General features: G+C 34.0%; 1 protein-coding gene across 1 annotated transcript in view; it reads left to right on the top strand.

Annotated features, from left to right (window-relative positions):
- AP3B1 (adaptor related protein complex 3 subunit beta 1) overlaps window positions 1–15,414 on the top strand; it is a 225,457-nt gene that overhangs the window by 204,022 nt on the left and 6,021 nt on the right. The window contains exons 25-26 of the mRNA XM_069491985.1: window positions 3,630–3,727; window positions 8,881–9,019. Coding sequence (XP_069348086.1) covers window positions 3,630–3,727; window positions 8,881–9,019 — 237 coding nt within the window. The remainder of the gene's footprint in view (window positions 1–3,629; window positions 3,728–8,880; window positions 9,020–15,414) is intronic.

Raw genomic sequence — 15,414 nt, 5'->3', positions numbered from 1 at the left:
TTTTTTGCCTATACCTTAATGTCTTGCCTTGTGCCTCCTACTTTGGGAAGCTTTGTATCCAGTGACTTAAAGCTACATTTTATATTTCATACTCAACTAGTTTATAATTTATATATGTGATTCATATATATATGAATTATATATGAATATATATATGTGTATACATATTCATATACTCCTTCATAGGCCTTTATGTATTTCTCTTAATGTATTTCTCAAGTACCCTCGATACTTCTCTCTGTCTTAAACCGCTCCTTCTCTGCTGTTTCTGAAAAAGTACCTACTCCATTCTAGGGCTAACCTGTCCACCTAGTTCTTATGCTCTTAATCCCAAACTCTTTTACTGCTCCTAAGACCTCGTTTGTTTCCTCCTCTTCACTGGCTCTTTCTCTACAGCCTTTAAACATGCTTAGGTTTCTTTAAACATTCTTTTCTTTGGCCTCTTCATCCTCATGAAGCTTCTGTGGCTTCCTGTCCCTTCTCCCACTGACAATCTTCCCTTTACCCTTTGACTCACTGCCTTGCTAAGGTCAGCGGTTATACTCACTTCTTTGTGTTCCTCATCTTACTTTTTCCCTGCAGTATTTGGCACACACCTTTTCTCCCTGACCATTCTTTCCCAGTCTCTTCTGCAAATTGCTCTTCTTCCATTTTCACTTAAATTCAGGTCTTCCCCAAGTTTGCACTTAGTCCTTTTTATCAGTATCTTCTTTTCCTGTGTGATTTTATCCTCTTGTAAGGCTTTAGCTCTTCCCTATACCATTCTTACTACTTTAAAACTCAGGTGTACTACCCTGTCCTCTCTCCTGATTCTTGATTTGTATTTCTAATTATCTGCTGAATTTCTCTTCCTGGGTAACTGAGTACTCAAAATTTAACATGGTTAAAGCCAAATCATTTTGTCTAGGCTCCCAAAATCCTTCAATATGTTGTCATCCACCCAGTTGTTGACATCAAAATGTACAAAGTTTCTTCCTCCCATCCATCACAGTTCTGTCCCTTCTAACTCTAGAATATCCATAAAATATCCTGTGCTACTCACCCTAGGGAAGCTACATAATATAGTGGAATAAATGTGGACTTTGGAGTCAGATCCACCTGGATTCAAATCCCAGTGCTGCCACTGACTACCAATGTGACCTTAGGCATATTATTTAAACATCTCTTTAGTTTTCTTATCAGTAAATTTGGGGTAACAGAACCTACCTCTTCGTGTCCTTGTTAGGATTTACTAAAGTAAAACACACAGTAAATACTAAAAACCCCTGCCTAGACTATTAAATTGTACTCCTAACTGGTCCACCTGCCTTTTGTTGTTCCTCTACTCCACCTTACACACTGCCACCAGAGTTTCTGAAACACAAGTGGGGTCATCTACTTTCCTATATCAAAAGTCTCTGGTGGCCGGGCGCGGTGGCTCACGCCTGTAATCCTAGCACTTGGGAGGCCGAGGCAGGTGGATCGTTGAGCTCAAGAATTCAAGACCAGCATGAGCAAGAGCGAGACCCCGTCTCTACTAAAAATAGAAAGAAATTATATGGACAACTAAAAACATATAGAAAAAAAGTATCCGGGCATGGTGGCACATGCCTGTAGTCCCAGCTACTCGGGAGGCTGAGGCAGAAGGATTGCTGGAGCCCAGGAGTCTGAGGTTGCTGTGAGCTAGGCTGATGCCACGGCACTCTAGCCTGGGCACCAGAGTGAGACTCTGTCTCAAAAAAAAAAAAAAAAGGCTCTGGTGGTTTCTCATTGCTTCAAGAAACATTGAAACACCTTTGTCTTAGTTATATGAATAAAGTAATCATATACTTCAATCATACAAATCAGGACACTTTAGAGAGTGAAAAGAGGCACTAACTGGACAGGATTCCAGGACAATAGCCATAAACTGGGACCATCCTGGGAGAACTGGGATGAATGGCCATAATATAGGTGATATTCTTTATAGTGTGCCCCAGCTTCATCTCTTGACACACCAGGTTGCTCCATCTTTCCCAAAACACAGGCCTAGAATTCCTTCTCTCTCCTCTTGGAAATAAACTTATCTTCACCTCACTCCTGCAGAACGAATCAGTCCCTCTCCCATGGACTATAATGCTTTCCACATATCTAATGTCATACCTACCATTCCATTATAAATGTAATTTCTTTCCCTCCCACTAGACACGTGATTTTCAAGGGCCAATATCATTTGGCTTTAAATCCCCAGATACTCAGTACATAGGATCAAGTTTATATTCAGTAAATCTTTATTGAATTAATAAATTGGATTTATTGATTTGCCTTAGACAATCCACATGTGAAAAAATATAAGGCAGCTTACGAGAATATGATACATAATAGCATAAAATAAAAGTATATTTTTTTCATATTTTATTATTGTCCATAAATTTTTAAGATAAATTCAAGTGTATCTTAACCTAATGTTTGGTATTTCTTATCCACAATCCACATTGCTCTAACCATCTTTGCAGAAGCATGGGATCCAGTTCTAATATGAAAGTAGAAGTCCCTCTCCGGGACTTTCAGGAAAATTTTTAAATAGATTTGGTTGGCTAAATTATTCAACACTCTTTCATCACCACTGTTCCTTCAGTTGGAATGTAAAAGTGGTACCTGGAGATGCAGCAGCCATCTGGCAACCATGAGGATGAAAGCCAACATACTAAGGATGGCAGAGTGGAAAAGCTAGAGAAATATCGGCCCCTAAAGGCTTCTTTAAGCCACTTAATGAGCCTTTGAGTGTTAACTCCGAGACTTCTTGTATTCTAAACAATAAACACCTATATCTCAAGAAGCTGTTAGATTTTCTGCTTATTTGCAGCCAAACACACTCCTAACTCATATATTCATCAACCTAACTTTAAACATCCAACTTAAAAAAATTTTTAATGCCATTTTAGTAATTTTTTATCAATAGTTATGTCATGAGATTTAAGTGAAGTAAATGTACTCAGTATTGTACTCAGTATCAGTACTCAGTATCTGATACTAGACTGAACAGTGTTGGCTTTCTTAAATTCTTCGTATCCTGTCATTTGAAAGAATAACTTTTATCACATATTGTTCAGTAATGTTAATGAGAAATACTATTAGACAATAAAAGTTTTTTTGAAGAAAGCAAGTTTGCAGATGAGATATTATTATATATTAATATATATTTATTAGCACATATCTAAACACAGTATGGTCACTTCATTTCATTCTTTACTAAAAACTAATATTTAAAAAAGAGATCTTAACCATTTAAGACTAAAGCACTTCATCTTCTACACTTGTTCAAGTATATAAAGTAAAGATAAAATACTATGTCTCTCCAAGCTAAAGTGTTCCTCTGGTGGTAGTGGTTATATACCCTTGCTACTATTTTTAAAAGTTCTATGTCAGATGGTATATTTTACTATAACTGTGCAGTTTTGTTTTTAAAAATTCTGATTAACAGATGTATTTTTCTGTAAATAATGTTGTTTGAGAAAAATTCAGCTGTAATATTCAGCTATAATATTTAAGCCAAAAAGAGCTTATGCTTCATAGGCTGGCATATGCTTTATTGCTTCTATTCAACTGCATAGTATTAAGAATGATTATTTATTAAGCATTTAGTCAGTTTGGATTGTTTTTTTCTTCAGTACCAAGAATGATTGCTTCAATGTTAATATTCAACCACCTGTTGGAGAACTGCTTTTACCTGTGGCCATGTCAGAGAAAGATTTTAAGAAGGAGCAAGGTGAGAAATTACTGTAATTTAATAGAAATCTACATACCAAATAATATGTGCTAATTCTTTCTCCCAGTCTCTAAAATAACTTACCATATATACATAGCCATTAACAGACATCAGTGCACAATCTTCCAATTTTTGTTAATGCTTTGCACCTATAAATAACCTTAAAAATATGTTTGTCTACATTTCTGGCATACTTGAGAATTGTTGAATATGTTTTTAAGATAATAAATTCTTAATCACCTTTGCAATTCTGAGAGTTGTGATTTGTCAACCTGATAATATACTAATGTGTTTTGTATTAGTGAAAGTGCCAGGAATTGAGGACTTACCAATGTCCTACCACTATAAATACTGTGTTTCTGCATTTTTTTCATTATAGAACTGTTTTTCATGTCCTACTAATGTATTTTTCCCTGCACACATTAGAGTACCTTACCTTTCAAAATAAAGTCCTAACTATAGCATTAAAATAATACTTCTGTATTTTCTTTTGACCTAATTCTATATTTTAAACTGCTATATTGTCAGATATATCAAAGCCGAAGCATTTTAAAATATGTACCTAAAAAGAAAATAGTTTCAGCAGAATAAAAGTATTAACATCCTATACTTGGCCCACAGTCAAACATACCTTCTAATAAAAATGAGGTGTTTTTTTTTTTATTTTTTTGATATATGAGTAAAGGGAAATAATTCTGTCTGATTTTATGTGTTTAATTAAGGATAACATTTATACAACCAGGGCATATTTAAATGCTATTGTCAGCAATTCTTAAAACGTTATGTGAATCTAAGCTATTTTTTCCTCTGGCGGGTGTTACCAAACAAGATCCCTTCATTTTGAGGTCATTGAATCGTATCCATCAAGCTTCCAGAAGGTACTAGGCACACACAAATACCTTCACCTAAGAAGAGGGGCATGCTTCCTGGCACTCCATTATTGTAGTGCTGAAGATTTTTTTTTTCTCTAAGCCTTTGTGATCCACAATGTCAAAAAGACCTGTTACAGAAGAATCCTACAAGGAAAATCTCATACAAGGCTGTAAACTAATAGTAATCTTTTTTCCTTGAACCTTATTTTTAAGTGATTAAAAAGAATGACTGAATCTATCTTTGCATTTGCTTTTCTTGGAAGGTGATTATTGCTATAGAAGAAAATTATCTTTGTGATTTTATTTTTCTATTGACAAATTGAATTGATTCTTATATTTGCTATTCTTACCCTTTGCTGGCTAAAGCCTGCTTCTCTGCTTTACATCTGCTCAACAAACCAAGGTGAGTGGCACACGGTGACTGAATAAGGCTTTGGCACATTTATTGTTAAGGGGATATCCTTTGTTTTTTTTTGAAAAGTATATCTAAAGCAGCAGATCATCATACACCTTTCTCTCCCTCAGCTTTTGTTTAGAATACTTGATATTTCGATCAAATTTTTTGTGCTCTGCTGTGACTGAGGGATTTTTCGCTGACTAGCCATACAGAACCGTAAGTGCATGAGAGAGGTGCACTTGGAGAATAGCTGTGGTCCTCTGTGGAGTTGTTGCCAAAATTCCTTTTTCTTCTGCCATTTTACTTCTATGGTTGTTGATTATTTGTCTGAATAAATCTGGCAGCTGTTTGCTATGTTTAATAGAGCAGAAAGGCTACTCTGAATAAAGCTATTTGAAAATTTGTTTATATGAAGTATTTGTAAATCCTTGCAAGTCTCTTGGCATTTCTGTATCATTCTTTCTGTCTTCCTGAATTCATTTTTTGATGCGGGACTTGATGCTAGCAAATTTGCCACAGGTTTAAAGAGTCTTCAATAGCATCTTTTTAGTTATAGATTTCAGCAGGTTTGGTAATAGAGGTCTCAATTCTCAACTTTACACATGTATTTGTTATACGACTCTAGTAAGAGCTTAGCTTATTTCACAAAATGTACCTCGAAATGACTAACGGAGAATCCTAAAACAGAATAAAAATCAGTTTCCTCACATTTTATCAATGCAAAATTCTGAAAGGTAAAATGCAAGTAAATTTAAGAAGTGTGTGTGTGTATTATTACACACTAGCTTTAACCGATTTTTCTACTTTGAATAAAATGAATTTACATAATGAATATCTCATTTCACATGGCGTATATTTTAAGATTCAAGAAGTACATTAAATGTATTAATTAGGGTTTGACTGAAAAAATTATAAATAAGAAACATGGGGAGTATGGTTCTATTTTTATTGTAAAGATACATAATTGAAAAGTATGTACAATATTAAATAAAAGTCCTAACAGATTATTACATATTAGATTAATATTTTTTAAATCAAAAAAGTTTTATTTCCAATATACAGTCTGATCTATCACTTTTTCTCAGTTGTTGCAGTTAGGGTTTCATGGCTAAACATGCTTGTTTATAAGATCAGTAGTCAAAGTATTAAAGGAAAGATTGGCTTATCCTGTATATTGAAGGGTATCTGTAGTATTCATATTATAAGCCTTCAACAGAAGCATGATTTATTCATCGCTATGAGTTTTGAGTGTTGCAAAGTTAGCCAATGTACTAGCTGTGAAACGCTTTCAATACTATAAATAACACGGGATTTTTCTTTTTTACTTAAAAAATTTAATGTTTCTTTAGACAGTTTTAATTTCAAGAGGCCTAAGCTAAGTGCTTATTCCAAGCTACCTCCTCTTACTCATTTTCTTCTTGTGAATTAAATTGCAAATCTAAAACTTAGAAAATTTTTTTTGAATTTTAGTTTCTTATATTATTTGGTTTGCCTTTCAGCAGTTCCAGCTGCTTAGCCTAAAGTGCTGTCTACCACACTTACCAAAATTTAGATAAATTCTAATGAAGCCACAAATTCTTTAGTCTGGCAATTTTTAAACATTTCCCCAGTAATTTTACCTTTATTATGTATGAACAGACTATATAGTGTTTTAGTCTTTTTTTTTTTTTTTAGGAGAAACTTTTAATGATACCTTGGCATATTTTTTTCTTGTTAATTTGAGAATACCTGATAGATTTTCATTTAGAAAAATCTCTGATTTAAGAAACCTAAAATGTTTACTTAATTTTATTATGATTTATGCATCCATCTTATGGGTTCCTAGCTAGCAAGATGCTAATTCTTTAAATGGTCAGACATTTACTATTTTCTGGCCCTTAACTACCACAAGCAATCATATTTGATGCCCCTTAATTAGAGCACCTTTTTTTCTTTCCAGGTTCTTTTTCCACCTCAGCAATCGAGACAATACATTTGCTTACCATGCTGCTCTCCTAAGTGTTCTTTTGCATGTAAATTAATCTTGATTCAGTTTACACTGTCATGCTGAGTGGTACAAATTGCCTATAACAATAAAACAGCATGAGTTAAAAATAAAGGGGGGTGGGAAGGCAGATTGAATGTGTGCCTTACTTGATAGGATGTTACTTTGCTTTATGCCAATACATTAGCTGACGATAATGAATCTTCTGTTCTGAAAAGCATGGTTTAGTTGATTTTTTTAATTTTACTTCAATGGAGCAGTACCTTGTCTTTTATAGAACAAGTTAGACAAACCATTAATGACAAGAGTGTTAAGGTTAAATATGAAGCAATGCATTCACTTCTCTGAGTGCTATCCATCTTTCCATTTACAGGAGCTTGACAAAAGTACTGGCTTTGTACAACATTTCCTTTAATTACATGCTGCGGGAAACAGGCTTTTAACATAAACATAGTTGCATTCATTTATTCAGCAGTTGCTCTTCAATAGAGCTTAATGGAGAAGGTTTAAATCCTAAATGAGTACACACATCTCTCAGCAGTGTTATGTCCGCCACTGTGCTCTACTTAAAAGCAGTGTTTGACTGCTTGTGTAGTTTTTAAAGCTTTTGCCTAATATTGAAGTTAAACGGTCTAAGACAGAACATAGTGTTCCCGAGTTTGAAAGTGGTTAGTAAAAACTGCTCCTTGTTAGAAGCTAGATAGTTCTATTTTCTATCTGATGGCTTAAGTCTTTTTTGCAGTGTTAGGCTTTAGTGTCTTCGTAGTGTTAATCATAGGGACTTTAAAAAAAAAAATTTAGGTTGCATTTGCAATAAATAACTAAATTAAGTATATAGGCCTGAAGGTACAGGGTCTTTTGACAATGTGAAATCAAATTTTACTATTTTCATAAATCTTATATTTTATAAGTAAACTACTGTGTACATATCAAATATGTCAAAGGATTATTGGCTTTAATAGATACCATTAGGTGTCCATGATTTATATCACAGATCCAAAGAGGTGAAATTTATAGTAATTATTTTGTTTTTTAACCTGGGTACTAAATTTCAATATTTGTTTCAAGTGTTATGTTATTGAATTTGTTCACTGAATTTTTTTACATGAGATTCTGATATTAATGGCATGCCTTGCATTAATTCTGTATGGTTTTTGTTCATGCTTTTGCTTAACTTAGTTTCTTTTCTAAAATTATTTGAAATGTCTCTGGGATTTAAGATTTTCCATTCACATTTTTTCCTTTGTTTTTAAACTTTTTACTTCAGAAGTTTCAATTAGTGTTTCTGTCAGCAATTATAGTTCGGTTCACTAAGCAAATACTGTTATCATCAGGTGTAGCTTAGGTACTTGTACATTTTCAGTGACTTCCAGTCATTGTTGATATAACTTCAACTGTTATCCTGAGGCCATTCATCAGGTAATGCGGCTAGTTATTCCAGAATTACTTTGATTTATTCTCAAGCAGCATTTGGCAATAAGAGATCTTTGAATGAATAGAAAAATACAACTTCTAATAATAAATACATTTGTATATGCTCAAGAAATAAAACCTTAATAGTTTGCATTAAGGCCAGACTGAGTATATTTTAAAGGGACTGAATTGAAATTTCATATTTGTGATTCTAAGTTTTTATCCTGTAATATTTCAAATTAAATTTATTAAAAGTGATTTTTGACTGTATTTTTACACATTTTCGTATACAATGAAGGTTTTTAAAAATCCTTGAAATAGTGGCAGTTTGTTTTAATTTTACGATAATTATTTTATAAATTACATTCCAAAGTGGTACTTCTTTTGTTGAAAAAAGTTTTTAAATTTTGACCATGAGCTTAAAATTGTTTAAATGTGATTTTCATAAAGAAATTAGTAAAAGAGCGCCTTTCTTTTGCTTTTACAGGAAAGCTAACAGGAATGAATGAAACTTCTGCTGTAATCATTGCTGCACCACAGAATTTCACTCCCTCTGCGATCCTTCAGAAGGTTGTCAATGTAGCCAATGTAGGTGCAGTCCCTTCTGGCCAGGACAATATACACAGGTAGGTTTACTAACACAAGATAACTTGTATATGTATAAACATATAATTTTCAATTCATTGTTTTCTTTAGAAATAACCCCTAAATATATATATATACACCCTCCTCTTTTTTTTCTGATGGTATATTTATTTGGTTGATTGGTTTGGATTAAGGCCCTCTTCCCTCATTTCATAGTATACTTACTATACTTGTATGGTTTTTCCTGAAAGATACACAGAGTATATCCACATTTTATAGTAGCTTGGTAATTTGCAAAGATACTTTTTATGAGATGGTTAAGAGTTTATCTTATTTCATTGGATTCAATAGATTTCCAGGAGCTTATAAAGCAGAGGAGTTGGACTTTTTTAACTGAAAGGGAGGAAGTTTGGGTAGTACATACAGATTTCCTTTTGATAGCAGTCCCCTGAGACTGCTTCCAGTTAATAAAGAGCTGCTAGACAACCCACATGAAGCTAAATACAGCTTCTATTTCTTACTCCAGGAGTGTCTTTACCACCAAGATCTGAAACATGAGATCCAAGTCATTTGTCCTGAAAGGCAGCAGAAAATGTGATTAATATGTTTGCCCTCTTTGTATTTTTATGAATGCCAGTGGCTTTAAATGCAAATGAATATAAAAACAATAATCCCTTATCCATGCAGTTGTTTCATAATTCTCTGTGAGCTTAAGGAAATGCATTGCAAACCATCTCATGACAGGCATACTTGTGCCATTAAAAATATCTATACGGCCGGGCGCGGTGGCTCACGCCTGTAATCCTAGCACTCTGGGAGGCCGAGGCGGGTGGATCGCTCAAGGTCAGGAGTTCGAGACCAGCCTGAGCAAGAGCAAGACCCCGTCTCTACTAAAAAAAAACAGAAAGAAATTATCTGGCCAACTAAAATATATATAGAAAAAATAGCCGGGAATGGTGGCGCATGCCTGTAGTCCCAGCTACTCGGGAGGCTGAGGCGGTAGGATCGCTTAAGCCCAGGAGTTTGAGGTTGCTGTGAGCTAGGCTGATGCCACGGCACTCACTCTAGCCCAGGCAACAAAGCGAGACTCTGTCTCAAAAAAAAAAAAAAAATATCTATATACTATATTTAGTTTATCCTTTCTTATATAATTATCAATTATAGAAAATAAATTTTGAATCAAAGAGAAGGTCTTCAGAGCTTTAAAAAAATTGTTTTAAATTAGTACAGGAGCAGAAGAAGCTCCATATGGAAAGTGCTACTGGTGATTTGGGTTTTAGACCTAGCTCTGCCATTATTATGCTTGGTAATCTTGGGCAAGTTATAACTTTTTCTTATAGGTTTTACAGTCCTCATGTGTTTGGAAATGGGTGGCAGGGAAAAAAGGAGGTATTGAACTGAAATTCTGTGATAGCTTATAGAAGAACATCGTGCCTGACTTTAGAAGAGCTGATCTGCCATCACTATGTTCAGAGTTGCCTAACCTCACTGTAGTGTAACAGAGTGAAAATCGCATGTGCTAGATTTGCCTTGTACTTTTTTTTTTTTTAAGAGTAGAGGGTCCTTAAGTTAGTTGCTCAAGAGGTCTGATGCTTTAATTTCTTAATTTATGACAATATCTCACATAGGGTGGTGATAAAATAAGAAAATGAATGTAAGGTCCTCATACGGGTACCACCATGCAAATATAACTTATCTATCAGTTAATGGTATTCAGTAGGGGAGAAAAGTGAACAGAAGCCTTTTTAGTGAAAATAAATGTTTTGGTTCTAAGTTTTCCTGCTTTAATTTTTTCCTGGTTTGAATATTTCTTTTTACTTTCCTAGCTGATTTTCTCTAACAGAAGCTGTTTTGTTTTATTTGTGGATCCTTAGAATTATTGAAATTACTAAAATGCCAAAATGTTATACATCAACTATAAATTTTGGCTTATTCAGTATGAAATTTTACCTGGTACATTTTGTACCCAGCAATACTGCAGTCTTTTTTAAATATATTCTTTTGTAAAGCATAAAAATATAGAGTAGCCATTGTTTATGTTGGAACTTCTAGTTTTGTCTTTGTTTTGTTTTGTATATGGGGCTTTTTTTATTTTGTTTTGTTTTTAAGCTTTTCTGAAAGCAATGGCCACCTTCTGTTTCCATGTTATGTGTCTAGAGAAGGATTTCTCAAAGACACATAACATGAAAACTATCTTTCTTTTGGGAGATAGACCAAGAAGGACACTTAGCATAGTTTTGTAATTCTTATTAAAGCATAGTTTGCCAGTAACTTGTCTTGTTGGTTTGTAATGTAATGCCTGTTCAAATGGTTTATATTAAAATTATAGTCAATTCTCAATTATCCATGCTAATACAGAGGAGACACACAACTAACCATTTGTATTTGACTTTAGAATGTGGAGATTGCACTCAAACTTAATGTCCATGGCCTACGCATTCACGATGTCTTGACGCTCTTCTGTCTTGGCCCTATCAGCAGCAGCCTGGTGCTTGGCTCTGTAACCTGGGGAAGAGCCCAAGTTAGCACAGAGTGAAAAGTGAATCAAATGCCTGTACATACTTAAGAACAGGCTGTGCTGTCTTAACTGGTTTCTGAAGTCCCACCATACTGAATTGAAAACATCTCATATTTGCTTTGATAGCTAAAGTATGGCTGTAATAATATTCTAAATGTTAGAAAGCTTCCAGGTAATAAACCTGAAATTATATGTATTTCTCATGCAGAAATTGATGTAAATTATTATCCTGTAATATGTAATGCTTCTGACCATTCTTTTATGCTGTAGCAATTAAAACAAAATAATTGTTTATTAATGCTTTTCTTAATTTCATTTAAATTGAAATAGCAATTACTGTTTACATTATAATAACATAAATTAACAGTTTACCACTTTATTGAATTATATAAATTTTTAACTGTAGTGTTTAATTTTATATTACCTTATGGAATTCATGAGTTTCTATATCTAAGCTTATATGTAATTTGTTAATGATAAAATTGAAACCCCTATGAGATTTTGAATAATTCCCTTATTCTGTGATAGTTGCATTTTTGAGTTTATGAGGAGTAGGACCAAAGTCACTCTAGTATTTATTAATGATAATCAGTTTAGGATTATTTTTAAAAATACGAAGTATAAAAAGCATTTTGACCATTAGTATTTTAAATGATAAAAATTTCAGTATGATAAATTACTCTTGGCTGGCTTATGTTCTATTTAATTTTTCCAGACCTTTTCTTTCTGAGACAACTTTTAAAAAGCATTAGGGTATTCTTTTCTCTCCTCCCCTCCCCTCCCCTCCTCTCTTCCCCTTCTTTTCTTTTCCTGAAGCAGAGTCTTGCTCTGTCACCTCTGCTAGAGCTAGGGTACAGTGGCATCATCATAGCTCACAGCAACCTCAAACTCCTGGGCTCAAGTGATTCACCAGCTTCAGCTTCCCAAGTAGCTGGGACCACAGGCGCGCCACCAAGCCTGGCTAATTTTTCTATTTTCTGTAGAGATGAGGTCTCACTATTGCTCAGGCTGGTCTCAAACCGGCCTCAAGCAATCTCCCACCTTGGGCTCCCAGAGTGCTAGTGTTATTCTTTCTAACCATTCAATGAACAAAGTTCCCATTGCTTAGTTTTGAAATAATTTATTCCTCCTACTCTTCAAAATTTAAATATTTTTTACATTAAATATCAGGTAAAGAAATACTTAACAAAGAATTAAGAAAAACTGAAACTCCATTAATATGCAGAAGTATATCATGGTATAAAGAACAAATTTTATTTGAACACTTAATAGAAAATGGTTTCTAACACATTAGCAGAAAAATGGCCCTCATTAAGAAAAAGTCAATTAAAGGAGCACAAGTTTTATGAAATTCACTTCAAAAACCAAGAACATTTCCTATATATTAACACTTTTAAAGACCAATTGAGAAAACTTATCTACTGTTATATTACATGACATTTAGTTTTGTTTTCTAAATGAGTGATAGGATCAGAAAACCAAAAGGTATACTATTGAAAGACTCAACTTTATCTTCATTTCTGTGGTATTTACTTGAAAAAGCTGCTCTTTGAGAACAAAATCATCTTACTGAGATCTACAGATTTGGGGCCATTGCGCCAATCTGCTTTTGCAAATTACAGTTACCACATGATAAGGAGTAATACAGAAATGAGAGGTTCCATCATCACCAAAAAGCATTTATTAAATATGTGGCTGAATATCTTCATTTTCTGTGTTAGATATTCTCATTTATTTTAATGAAATAAACTATACATTGTAAAAATCTTAAAGCATGTTATTTAATACGCTAATAAACTAATACATAAAGTATAAATAAAGGACAAAATGGACAGCATTAAACCAGTACGTGAATGGACTGTGAAAGGAAAACATCAAGATTAGTGTGTTTTAAGAGAGGAGATTAGCAGACCCGCTGTGGGAGTCCTGGGTTCATCCAGGGCCAGAGGACAGTCTCGTGATCCTGTGAGAAATACCATGTAAGGGTTATGAAGGAGGTTTGTTTTCAGCAACATAGAACTGAGATGCTTTGCTTGTGTTATATTGCTTATCCTCTGGTCAGTACTAATGAGTAGTACTGTGACCAGAAACCTGAAAACTAATCTATAGCTCCAAAATCTCTAAGAGTTTTTCTATACAAGAGAATCATGTGGGAGTTTGTATAAAACTCAGATTTCTGAAACCCACCCCCTAAAACTCAGCTTCAGTACATCTGGCACAGGCCCCAGGAGTCTGTGTTTGAGCCAGTACTCCAAGTGGTTAGAAGGCAAATGTTCCAGAGTCCAGAGTTTGAGGCTGCCATGAATTATCAAGAGTTAATACCACATGACATATTTTAAAATATTTTTCCTATGTTTATATGTGTCCTTTTTTTTTTTTTTTTTTTTTTTACAGATTAATCAGTCAGGGATACTAGTAGATGATATACTTGTATTTTTTTCTTATATCTATCCCAGTGTGCTCCAGCAAGATAGTATAGTCTATCATTCATTGCAGTAGTACATTACAATCGTGTCTATAAAACAGTCTTAGACCGTAAGTAAAAGTTTGTCTTTGGGCAGTTGCTCAGCCACTTTACGTTTTACCCCATATTCAGGAATTCTGACATTTGTATACAATAGTATTGTTGAAAAGAGTTGTCACCCTACCTACTCACTTTGCCCTTTCATCAACAACAAATTGACCCTACAAGAGGAAAATGTGAAATTTGAATGAAGATAGAATGCCTTGTCTCTGCCATGATTCTATTTTAGTTCTGAGCTTATTCATTAAGATCCTGGAACAACTTTCATTATTAACTTGTATTCAGTACTTATAGTTATTCTTCCCCCTGTATATCTTAATTAGTGGTTTTGATTTTGTTTACCCTGTCACTTTTTTAATTTGCAAGTTTTTAATATATGCAACTTGTGGATAATTACAATCTTAGTAAAATAAATGTTGTTTTACTATTGTCACTTAGGTCCTTAACTCTTAGGGAAGTCTGGTGCTCTGAATGGAACAGTGTATCCATGGCAACCTGGCAGTCAACTTTTTAATTTATTAACGCATATAAGACAGTTTATTTCAGGTTTAAAATAAAAATCTTGTTATTTAATCAAAGTACAGGTAAGGAACAACTTGTTTCATTTCTAGGCCTTAAACTCATTCAATTAATCACCGTTATTATATACCTGTTTAAAGGTTACTAATAGATGAAATACTGGTATTTTTTGTGTCCTAAAAGATCTACAATGTGTAACTCCTTCACTCAATATTTTTTTAAGACCTTTGTGACAAATCCAGCTTGTGCGAGGGTCACAAACACAAATGGCTTAGTCACTTCTTGATGGGGTCTCTAATACTTCCCTGTCTTCTGTTCATAGGTTAATTAACCTTTGAGTTATCGTTTTTAGTTGTTTTATTTCTTTTCTGCTGGAAACTACAAGAGATTTAAATTCTGGGTAATTCTTGAGAATCACAATAGAAAAGAGTTTTTGCTCGTCAAGTAACATTTGAAGACTTGATACCCTAATTTTATAAGCCCTGTCAACCTCCTTTATCTGCCCTTAAACAAAATTTTGTATAAACAGTTGTTAGTATAAAAATAGCAGGCTTAGGTCTTTTCTACGGATGACAAATTTTGAGTCTCAAATAGGACTGAAGATGCGTGATTGCTAAATGCAGTCAAAACAGAGCTCTTTCTCAGGTTGGTGGTTGTCCACTAGAGGACAGCACTGCTTTTTTGTCTGACTGCTTTGAACCCTGCAGGCTCTCTGAACAAACGCGGACCTCAGTTTTTACACAGAAAGCATATTTGGATATTCCAGAAGTAACTAAACTGCACAGCTGATTTTTACTTAAAAACATCCTGTATTTAAGTTTTATTTAATTTCACCATTTGTGAGGTAGTATCCTCTAATGAAACAGTTTTACTAA

Source organism: Eulemur rufifrons, chromosome 17 (genome assembly GCF_041146395.1).
Source record: "Eulemur rufifrons isolate Redbay chromosome 17, OSU_ERuf_1, whole genome shotgun sequence".
In the NCBI taxonomy this organism is placed as follows: Eukaryota; Metazoa; Chordata; class Mammalia; order Primates; family Lemuridae; genus Eulemur; species Eulemur rufifrons.
Note: the sequence above shows the minus strand (reverse complement) of the source record. Positions and strands in the feature narration are given on the sequence as shown.